Genomic DNA, 12,568 nt, shown 5'->3' with positions numbered 1-12,568 from the left:
TTAGTTGCAACATCAGTCTTACGACGAATAGAAAGGCTCACCAATATTGACTTTGGGAATTGCTTGCACTTGTTGCAAGTCAAACACGTACGTTATGCTCGCTTCTGGGATTTGCTTCATCAAAGTATGGAAAGCTTTAGCTCTCTTTTTGTGAATTACGATGTTTGAAATTAAACCTTCTTTGATAACACCATTTTCACAAGACTGAATTTCACTTTTAAGTCTAGCGCAATAGCTACAGGTATCGAAAGCGGGAAAGCCAAACCCTAGATTAAACTTTGTCTCAAAAATTTTTACGAAAAACGTTTTCCACTTTCAACTCGTCTTCAACGGTAGTATTGTAAAGGTGAAAAAGTCGATTTATGTTCAAAGATAAATGTAAGTAAAGTCTACGGCTTTTATTTCGTGCATACTGACTTTCGCAACCTCGCAAATTAGAAATAAACTCGTACACTTGCTTTCTTTTTGCAGAAAATTTCCGAAGTTTATGATCCCCTCCTCGTTTCTCTACGATCCCGATTCCAGATAAAATTCCGTCAGCAATTGTGTTTAGTCTTCGTTGACCGACCCCAAACAACTTAGCAAAAAACTTGGAGCATACAGGTAGTCTTTGTTTTTTTGTAGATATGAAGAAATATTTAACTGCAACGCGATGTGGCTTGTTTTTTCTCACCTCACCACGAACTCGGCTGCGTTTTGGTTGAGCAACATCCAGTAAAAAGTACAGTCTTTTATCTTGCTCCTTTCTGTCTGGTTTATAAAAAACTTTCCTCTTTGCTTTTGCTAGGATGCTTCTTGAAATACTGAGACAGTTAAATTTTCCTTCTCTGTGGAGGCAGGGTGGTTGAAAATTAAGCAACAAAGGGTCAGGGTCTTGATATCTATAAAAAATAAGTATAGGTGTGAATATTTTTTATTGTTACAAACGAGCAATACTTACCTCTTCTCATAATCCATTTCCCATTTTCCCTAAATATTTTATTTAAAGAATGTAACTGGACAATATGCACCTGTTCCACTGCAGAAACTTACTGAATTGCAGGTTATAACAAACAAAACTAACACAACACTAGCTTTATATATCAGCTTTATATGTTTTGCTCGAGACAGCGCCTTCTAGTGGCGAAATAACATAATGCGTTTTGATTCGACTACATCTGTGGACAAAATGCATTTTAATGTGAACCCTATACTTTGCACGTCGACTACACAGTGACATAATGCCGTTTGAAATGTTTCATTTTTACAGGATTGTAGAACACAATAATTAATTTGCAAATCCGCTTCAAGCTCAATTTTGTCCAATTTGGACAAAATGCGTTTTAAAAAGTTGCTCCTCAATTCTCTATTCGATCATAGGAAAAATAATTTGGTGGTATTAGAACATATTAAAAAAAATAAATTTTGTTTTCAAGACACATTAATATTAAAGCAATCAATTTACAAAATTAATAGTAACATTACAATTATAGGTGATCCTTGGGAGCGGGAAATTTTGATTACTTTAATATTTCAATGCTAATTTAATTTAAATAAAATACAGTAAGACAATAAAAAGCTCATATACAATTTTTATTTCCTAAAAATAATTCCTGTTAAATGGCATTCCCTCCCTCAATACGAGCCCTAACAATTATATATTGGAACAAGTAGTCATTTTGCAAATAAAATTCCAATTTACCGTAGTTTTTTTAATTTATTTATTTTTTTATAAATAAAAAAATAATAATAAAGAAATATAGAAAATATTAAAATAATAACATTTTTTAGGATTTACGGAATTATTTTTAGGATTTAATAAAGTCTTGACGCGTCATTTGACTATTGATAATGAATTACTGTTACTTTTATTACGAGTAAATACAATATTGGCTGGTCGAAAATCTACTGATCTAAAAATGCGAGAAATTATTATCTGGCAGTATCATAAAGGAAAAACAATGCGTGAGATCTCGAGTAAAATAAATGTTGCAAAAACTACTGTATTCAATATAATTGAAAATTATGGTGAAACTGCCAGTATTGGTTTTCACGACAAAAGCTCAAGATGTGCAAAAGTTGTTTCTCAAAGGAATGTAAAGAATTTGATTAAAATTTGTAAGTCGCGAAGAAGAAACATTCTAACTACAAGATGGAATAGAGAAAGTGGGATGAATGTTTTCAGAGAATGCTGTCGCAAATATATTCACAAGAGCGGTCTTAGTTTTTATAAGGTATGTTTAATAGGCTGTTCTGTGCGATATTATTCTCATTTTTTTTATTTATTCACCTAGGCCAAAGAAAACAATTTTTATGTCTGTGTCGAAGATTATCAAAAGCGTGTGATTCAGGACAAAACAGAATCATTCCATAAGGATTGTCTTAAAAGGTTACGTTACACTTTATTGATGGCGTGGTACATGCAGAAAAATATGAAGACCTTCTCTCGAATATTTTCTTTTACCAAGTGCAGCAAATTTGTAGCTATTTGGAGATTTTATCTTCCAACAGGACGGTGCCTCATATCATACTGCTAAATCTACAAAAAAATGGATGGGAGAACATAACATTATTGTTAGTCATCACATTACTAACACACGTACTAATTTTTACTTTCCTTTTTTAAAACTTGTTCCAATATTTAGTTGTTAGCATTTTTCGAATATTTACCAAATAATTAAATTCTAACTAAAATATATAAATAGATTATAAAAACAATATTAAACATCATAAAAAAGGTTGTTTATTTCATATTTACATAAGAAAAAAAAATACAATGAATGATTTTCGATTAATTTACATATTATTTTAAAATGACGGTTTGTTCCAACATATACTGGGTGACACAGGAACTATTTTAATTTTCAAGATAAACAAATGAAATTTGATATATTGAAGGAATTGTTAAAGGAGCATCTTTTGACAAATTCAGTTGTTTTCTGTGACTTCCTGTTTAACCGGAAGTGACACTGACTTTCTTATTTTAAATGAGACATTTGATATTTGGTACACGTATTTCGATAAAAAATTATATTCTGAGAACAATGATGCTGCATTTGGTAGTAGCTTAGGTAAGTAGCAAATGCGGTATGATTATCCTCAGAATATTGATTTTTACCACAATACGTAATAATATACCAGCTGTCCCATTTAAAATATATAAGTTAGTGTCACTTCCTGTTACACCGGCATCAATGAAAAATAGCAGAATATATCAAAAGATACTTTTATAACTATTCTATCGATATACCAAATTTAATTTTTTTATCTAGAAAGGTAAAAAAGTTAATAAGTGTATTTATTAGGGCTCGTACACTCTAGAAGCCGTTCGTGGAAATTCGCCATAGCCCTATGCAACATGTCAACGAGAATATTAGCAATTTTTTAAAATAATTGTCCTTTAAAAATATCAATATTTGGTCTGGTGCTGATTTTCCCTTAACCTAATTACTACCAGGAAAGATGGTACCACTATTGCAAAAACTAGGTACTTATTTTCCACTGATCAAATCACACTTAAGACTTTCTATAGTATAGGGTCTATCAATAAGAATGATATAAGTTTAAATTGCTAAAAAATAAAAACGAATTGGTTAATTTCTATGATTGATGTTTCATGTTGTAGTTTATTATGTAACATTATGTTTTAAACAAAATATCATTAAGATGTCCACCTCGGCTACGGCGGCAGACGTTTAGATTATGAACCCAATTTTCAATCACTTTTTCTAATAAGTTGGGCTGAATTTCGCGAATAACCCTAGTTATGTTAACTTTCAACTCATTGATGGTTTGAGGATTGTTAGAATACACCTTCGACTTCACATATCCCCAATGAAAAAAGTCCAGGGGAGTAAGATCACAGGACCTTGGTGGCCAGTTGATATTGCCATGACGCGAAATTATTCGATCTTCAAAACGCTCTCTTAATAAATTAATTGTGGCTCGGGCGGTGTGTGATGTTGCTCCGTCCTATTGAAACCAATTCTGTTCGAAGTCTCCACCATCAATTGCAGGCCAAAGAAAGTTTGTTATCATGTCGCGGTAGCGCTCTCCGTTGACTGTCACAGTAGGATGCAGGGGATCCTCAAAAAAGTATGATACCACCGACATGCAAACCACACCACACAGTCACTTTTAACGGGTGTAATGGCACCTGTACTAATTTCTGGGGATTGTTCTGACACCAGAAGCGGCAATTTTGCGTATTGACAACGCCACTAAGACAAAAATGGGCTTCATCTGAAAAGATGATTTGTTTCCCAAAATCTGCATTTTGTTTCAACTGCAACAGGGCCCAGTCGGTAAACGTTCTTCGCAAACCATGGTCAGCAGGCTTCAATTCTTGAGTTAGAACCATCTTATATGGATGTAGGCCTAAGTCTTTCTTCAAAATGCGCCGCAGAGACATTGGTGAAATGCCTAATTGCTGAGAACGGCGCAAAACAGACACATTGTTATTCGCGTCAACACTTTCTCTTGCAGCGGCGATATTTTCAGCGGTTCTTGCGCGTTGGTGGCTTATTATCCAGAAAAGTGTACTCCCGTTCAAACTTATTAATTGTGCGCCTTATTGCAAGCTCAGAAGGCCGTCCACGATGGCCAAAATCTTCTCTAAGAGCACGATAACAGGCTCTAATCGATTGCGCATTTTCGTAATACCTTTTCACGATAGCTATACGTTGCTCTTGACTTAAACGATTCATGATGAAATGTCAAAGTATACTTAACACAACTGACGCTTGATCCGCGTTTTGACACATACCATTTTGCGTACATGGCCTACTAAACTTCTATTACTTCTATTGGTAGACCTATTATATTCACAATCAAGAGGCCAGAGAAAACAGGTGAGCAAAAGAGCAACTGACGAAAAATTACGACAAAATATAGTTCAAGAAGGTCGAGTTATTCCCAGAGAAAAATTTGCAAATGTACTTTAGGATTTTAAAAATAAACTCCATTAATGTCTTGAAAACAATAAAAATCTATTTGAACATATCTTAAATAAATTTTAAAAAATATTAGTTTAATTTAATTTAGTAGTTTTTAATAAATAAAAAACTACGAACTCGATGGTAGCTTTATAGGATTTGTCTACGGTTAAAAGGCATTTTTTAAGAGCTGTCAGATAAGGTATCATAAGCAGAAGGATGGCATTTAATATAACAAAATTGGTGTGGCTGGAAGTGAAGTGGTAAATGAAAACAAGGTAGCTATTACTATATTTTGCTTCCACCTCGCTATGATGGATGTTGTTTTCGGTGATTTTTATATTTTTTGGTTCTGAGATATAGCCATTGTAAGTTGTCAAATTCTCTGTATACCTAAAATCTTTTATCCTAAAAAAAAAGCTACTAGGTCGTTTTGGTCATTACTTTTTATTAAAAATTCCCTGTAGAACTTATCAAACACGCCAGGTTCAAACATCGCTCATTTTGGTAATATACATGGTGTCATCGTAAATAAATGTACAAAATTTAAATATACCTGAAATCGAAGTAAAACGTTTGAGGCTAACATGAATTAGCGACATATTATTGCTTAAGTATGTTAAATGTCAATTTACATACTGAAATTTGGTCTAATTTATCATTACATGGCACCATGTGCAACAATATTGGCTGATTAAAATGGTCATAGCTTTTTTAAATTCTGTACGGAGATTTAATACTGAAATTAATAAAACAGCTATTATTTTAAGCAAATAAGGGAATAGTACTTTGATCTTCAAAAAATAGGACTGTTTTGCAAATAAACACATTGTTTATTTTATTCATCCTTGCTATGCTAAAGAAAGAAAATGAAATGAAAACATTACCACAAATTTTTTTAACAAATATTACGTCTATTATTTAACTATAATTCTACATCTTTTTGACTAAAAGAAAGTTTTTCAAATTACGTCCTCTAGCGGGAAATTAATTTGAGTGTATTCTTGTAAATGTGAGCCATTTACACCAAAATTATTAATACTTTTATCGACAGACCGTCTATTTTGCCATTTTATTGCAAAACGCGTTAAATTAAAAAGATGTAAAAGTATAGTGAAATTAATAAAATAATATTTTTTGTAACGGTTATCAGAATGTTTGAAAAAAAAACTTCTTTCTTAACCAGAATAATTTTATCCCCTAACACCAGAGGAAATAATTTTTATCAAAATTATTTCCAGCAAATTTTCTTTGCCACATTTATTTAGCAATTTTTTCCCCTGGATTTGGACGTATAACACTTATCTTTTACTGTTCGTTGCATATCACTTTTTATTCTATTGATTACATATTTTTTGTGCCAACTATACCTGGCACTTGACCAATATCTTGGATAATTTGTAAATTATTATTGTAGCTTTTTATTAAATTTTGTAATAGAGACATCCGAGACATATCCAACAACTGGCTTATTGTTGGATATGTCTCGGAGAGGATTAATTAGTGGATTCGAAAGAGTAATTATTACGCCTTCTATCCATAAATCTACCCTTTACTTAAGAGGTATTTGTTTATTTAAAAACCATTGGTAATTTGAGAAATATATTCTGTAACAACAAATTTACACCATAGACGCGAATTTATTATAGCATTTAAATAAAACAACATATTATTCTAACATACATATTTATATTTTATAAGCTTTGGAAAATGCATAATACACAAACTGCATAATTATGGATAATACGTCACTTCCTGTTTTTTTTCTCTACGCCTTTTTAATTGGAATATTTTTCTCTTTCGGTTTTCTTTCCTTAATTTGCTTCTGAATTTTCTTAATTGGTCCTGTTAGCGAAATCGGAATATGTTTACTTTTAATTTGCTTACCCTCTGGTTTTTTCGGAGCAGTAATAGTCAGTACTCCATCACTGGATAATTTGGACTGTACATTCTCGATGTCGCAACCCTCGGGTAGTACATACTTCCTTACAAAATGCCTGGAAATGAAGCCATGCTCGTCAGCTTTCTCTTCGTGTTTGCCTTCGACTACGACTGTGTCGTTGTTCTCCAATCGCACACTAAGTTCATCTGGTTTGAACTGTTGAACGTCGATGCTCGTCAGAAACTTGTCCTTATCTATGGTGATAGATGTATCCTGTTCCAAGGGTTCCAATTCTCCTAAAACCTTTCTGAAAGGTTGCAACATTTCCTGAGGATCCAACAGCCAATTCCTGCGAGGCATGATATCGAATAAATCGTCTAATACTACTGGAACAAGTGCCATTTTGTCGCTTTGAGTTTTCGAGTATATATATCACTATTTTCACCTTAAATATCGCTTTTACTGCAAGTTAAACTCTGAAGTCAGAATTTCCTTGCGCCTGTATTTATATGCTTCGACGCGAACGTTTAGAAACGTTGCGATCGAGATGGGTTCGTAACGATGCACAGTGTTGCGCTTTGTAGGGATATCGAGACAAAATTCATATCCTTAATACAAGGTTGGTTTGATTTGTTTTAAATGTTGTTGGTAAAAGACTGTCTAAGTATTTATTATACTGGGTGAAACTTAATGGTCTTGAAGGGTAACTAAAATAGTTTCGGTCATCCTCCACTAAATTTATTAGAAAAACCATCTATCCTACATGTTTCGGACATAAAAGATGTCCATCATCAGGGATCTATAAAGAACCGAGGAAACTTATAAGCTAAAGATTAAAAGTGTTGAAATAAAAAGGTATTACAAATAACTTACATACAATGAGGGTTTTCATCACAACACATAAAAAGCCACAGTGCTTCTGGCAAGGTCAAAGGTTTACAATTACTATCAATAAATAAAAAGGGCATCTACAATAATGATAAAAAGGCTTAATTAACTAACAAATAAACAATTGGACGTTGAAGACAAAAAACTTACATTAAGATGCATGAGAAAGTGACTAAACAGGGTCTACACAAATATTAAAATTACATAATTACCACACTAGGATAATTGTTATGTCAACAAAAATTAAGAACAAAAGAAACATATCAATTTTCAAAAGATAGGGCGCGCCCTATTTAAAATGTGGTACCTGTAATTTGTAAAATTAGACTTAAGTTGGCTACAGATGGCGGTATAGAATAGTAGTATAGAAATGATACTTATAAATAAAATGTTTTGACTCTAATATGAGAGAAAGAAAAGGCGTTATAAATTAGCGTTAAAATTTAATGAATTAAAAAAATGTGTGGATGAGTGATTTATTTGATCATTGACACATGTAGTATTATTATTTTGTATAGCTCTATTTATTTCTAAAATTTCAAGTAAATCCAGTTTATTACCTTTATGGCAGAAATGTAAATATTTGGTGTCTAAAAGAGGATCGAAGTTATGGTTATTGAGATGTATGTGCCTAGCAAAATTGGATTTAATATTTGAAGGGCAAAGATTGCGTTTTCTACTTTTTCGATCTCTTTACAATGTTCAGTAACACGAGTGGAGAATTTTCTACCGGTTTGGCCGATATAAAAAACGCCACAGTTATCACTAGAGCAGTTTAATTGATAAACACCCGATTTTTGATCGGGGGGTACTATGTCCTTTGGGTTAACTATGAAGGATTTCAGAGTGTGTACGGTTTTAAAGCTTGTATTAATAAGGTGATAGCTAAAGATGTTTTTTAATTTATGTGATATCGGACCCCAAAATGGCAGTGAAAAATATTTAGCTTCTTTAGGTTCTTAATACACTAAATTTCTGTTAAGTGATTTATTTAAATGTTTGTAATAAATTTTATTTATAAGTTTCGGTGGAAAATTATTGTTATTTGCAATTTGTTTAATGATCTTCAACTCCGGGAGGAAGTCTGTCCTTTCTAGGGGGATAGAGAAAAGTCTAGAAAAATACGAATGAAACAAAGCAAGTTTATGGCTATGGGGATGGTTGGAACTATAGGGGATGGTGCTGTCAGTACTTATGAGTTTACGATATATCGAAAATTTAATTTTATTGTTGAAGCGTTTTAGATTAAGATCCAGAAAAGGCAATGATTCATTTTCTTCTATTTTAAAAGTGAACGTTATTGAAGGGTGTAAAGGATTTAGAAAAGTTACAAAAGTGTTTAACTCTTCTTTATTCCCTTGAAAAATGACAAAAACATCATCCACATATCTTTTGATAAAGAAGATGTGGTGAAAATGAAAACTGTTCTTAATTTTGTGTTCTAAATTAGACATGAAGATCTCTGCTAGCAGAGGAGATAAGCTTGAGCCCATAGCGACTCCTGTGTTTTGCTGGTAAAAACATCCATTAAACTGGAAAAAATTTTGTTGTAGAACTAACTCAACTAAAAGGCATAAATTATCAATGTGAATTTGGGAAAAACTGGAACAGTCCTTAAGCAGATCTCTCACCAACAACATACAATCACTGGGGGGGATGCTTGGGAATAGATTACAGACGTCAAAAGAGACTAGAAAGGATGCGGGTGGTAAAGTCCGATCCTTTAATTCATCCGCTAGTTGTGAATAATTTTTAATGGAAAAGGAACTCTTAAGTTGGTAATTGAAAGTAAAATGTGATTTAGCCAAGAGCTGGGTTTATCACAAGGAGAAGAACAGTAGGACATCACTGGACGAATAGGAATGTCTTGCTTATGGATTTTGGGAAGGCCATATAATCGGGGGGTGGAAAGGTTGATGGGCGTTAGCTTTAACTTATTAGTTCCGAAAAATTCTAAAGTGTTTGATACCTGTTTCAGTGTGTTTTTAAACTTGATGAAAAATTTCTCTAAAGGGTCTTAAAAGTAATTGCGAAAAATTGTCAGAAGACAAGAATAGATCTACTTTATCAACGTACTGACACCTATTCAAAATAACTAGACAATTGCCTTTGTCTGCTTTGGTCAGAGTCAGATCATCGCACTTTATTTTACTCTTTAAGTCTTTTAAAGTTTTAAGGTTTGAATCAAATCTAGATGGTAAATTGTTTAAATTGTTGTAATAATTACTTAAACAAGAAGCCGTCTGGGACCTAAAAGTTTCCTTTAAGGGTAAATTATTTAAAACAGAGAATATATTTTCACAGTCGACCACCAACAGTTCCAAATCTTGTTTTTTGGACTTATATGAATTGTATTTAATTCCAGAGTTTAATAGTTGTATCTCTTTATCTGTAAAGACGGTGTTACTTAAATTAAGGGATCTAGGGTGAAAATTGAAATCTGGAGTATCCTGTTTTGAGATATTTTCTTGAAAAACTTTAATGGTCTTTGTTTTTTTTTCAAAATTTATAAACTATATGTAACCATACCTAGGGATAAATACTCATAGTTAGACATTATATTAAGGAACATCAAAATGGCACAAGTGTATATGCACATCTACAGGGTGTCTGCGAGAAATTGGAAAATCAATAAGGATGGCAACAAAACTATTATAAAAAACTACTAAATACAAATATTTTTCAAAGGAGCACTACCTTGCCTGTTACACTCTGGGCCTCGACAATGTTATTTTTCATTTTCTGGCTATGGGGGAAAATTCTTTATCATTATCGGTTTCCACTGGCATATCGTTAACGCATCGTTTTAAATCACTCCAGAAGAAGAAATTCATAGGATTTAAATCTGGTGATCGAGCCGGCCATGATACAGGTCCTGATCAGCCTATCGACTGGTTTATTTAGACGCTCTGTAACTAATGTATTGAAATGAGGTGGATTACCGTCATGTATAATTCACATATTCATGCGTGTTTGTACTGGTATATCTTCCAGCAGAATGGAAAAATTATTCTTCATGAAATTGTAAATACCTTTTGCTATTTAGTCTAGGTGGTAACTCAACAGGACCTATTAAATATTGTCCAATTATTCCTGCAGATAAGTTAATTCGAAACATCTCTTTCAAATCCTTTTCGTCCAAAAATAATATTAACGAAGTAAATCCATTGTCGTTAAACTTCCTTAAGATCCATGTATAAAATTGTAACTACCCTTGCGGGATAATCTGTCGCGCTTAAGCCATGTATGTTTGGCAGGTGGTATGCTCCACTACATCGGCCCATATTTTAAGCAAAACTACCTAAAATGTAAATTGTTTTCACTATTCAAAACTTAACTCAAATTAAGGCTAAAAACATTTCTTACCAGTTTCTCGTAACCGCTGGCCGATACGTTGAATTTAGGCAGGTGTTTATTAGGAAATTTGCCAGCGTATAATCTTGGTGGTTTTAAAGAATTACATCTTGGCAATCCGTACATATATCAGAATATCCAACAAATATAGATCTCATGATTTAATTTTATTACCTATGATATTATTAATATTATTATTAATATTCTTAATTATAGCAAACATTGGAAACCATAGCAACCCTACTCAGATATTATCCAAAGCAAGTTGATTAATTTGGAATTTTAAAAAATTGGAATTGGAAATTTTAAAAACAATGTTTCTAAAAAACTATTAACTTTATACACTTCTAACAAGTGTATAAAGCTGATAATAATACTATTTTGGCGACCCGGTACAGCGGTATTATAGAGCACACAATTTTTACTATTGGGCATTTCAATGTTCGTTCTTTAAATACTGGTTTTGATGAACTATAAAATTATTTATATTATTATAAATTTGACATTTTTGATCTTACGGAAACATGGCTTGCCTATAATCAAGATCTGCAGAGGTAAAAAATTAAATGGTTAGAAGCTAATAACGACTGACAGAGTTATTGAAGGAGAAGGCGGCGTGGAAATGTATATCAAGTCACATTTGCAATATGATCCTATAGATTTAAATATTGTCTTACACCCCTGTGAATTTATGTTAAGAAAAAGTTAAATATTATACAAAAAAAAAATTATTACAACATACCTGCCGCATTATCTGAAGCAAATATACTCAATGACTTCTTTGCTATTTCAATAAATGGAATTTCCATCTATCAAAATAGCTTTCAATTTCCCCAATCTACTTAATTTTCATATTATAGATGAGATTACTTTTAAAGATATTATAATTGGTACTAATTCAGTAGGCTGGTGGATGGGCATGATGGATTATCAATAAAAGATGTTATAACTTGTTTCCCATTCTGTAGCAAACCGCTCCTCAATATTATAATCTTGTCCTGTCTTATAATCTTAGAAAATCAATTTCCAGACTTGTGGAAAAAGGCTATCATTAAATCATTTGCAAAAGTCTCAAACCCCAAAGAAGCTAAAGATCTACACCCTATTAGTATTTTACCTGTTTTGTCTATGGTTCTAGAGAGACACATGTATAATCAAATTACTGCATTTTCAAATTCCTATAAAATTATACCTGAATGTCAATGCGGGTTTAGGAAACAATTTAGTACAACCACTTGTCTTGTAAATCTTATGAATGATATCAGGCACTATGAAGAATAAAAACAATTAACAACCTTATGTTCGCTGGATTTTAGTAAGACATTTGACACTCTAAATCATGACATGCTACTAGCTAAATTAAACTTCTTTGGTTTTTCTAATACTTCAATTGCCTTACTAAGATCACACACTGGGGTATCTCAGGGATCTCTATTAGGGCTCTTATTATTCTCATTATACGTGGCTGATATGAAAAATAGTATCTCATTCAAAACTACAACAATACACAAATGATACTCAGATTTATACA

The 12,568-nt window shown here is 32.5% G+C and overlaps 1 protein-coding gene across 1 annotated transcript; it reads right to left on the bottom strand.

The window, feature by feature from the left end:
• Nucleotides 1-6,582: 6,582 nt before the first annotated feature.
• Nucleotides 6,583-7,280, bottom strand: LOC126740750 (heat shock protein 27-like). The gene has a single exon (XM_050446911.1). The coding sequence runs from the start codon at nt 7,195-7,197 to the stop codon at nt 6,682-6,684; it is 516 nt and encodes a 171-aa protein (XP_050302868.1). The 5' UTR covers nt 7,198-7,280; the 3' UTR covers nt 6,583-6,681.
• Nucleotides 7,281-12,568: the final 5,288 nt, after the last annotated feature.

The sequence above is a fragment of the Anthonomus grandis genome, chromosome 9 (genome assembly GCF_022605725.1).
Source record: "Anthonomus grandis grandis chromosome 9, icAntGran1.3, whole genome shotgun sequence".
NCBI lineage: Eukaryota > Metazoa > Arthropoda > Insecta > Coleoptera > Curculionidae > Anthonomus > Anthonomus grandis.
The sequence above is the reverse complement of the archived record's forward strand: the minus strand, read 5'-3'. Positions and strand labels throughout refer to the sequence as shown.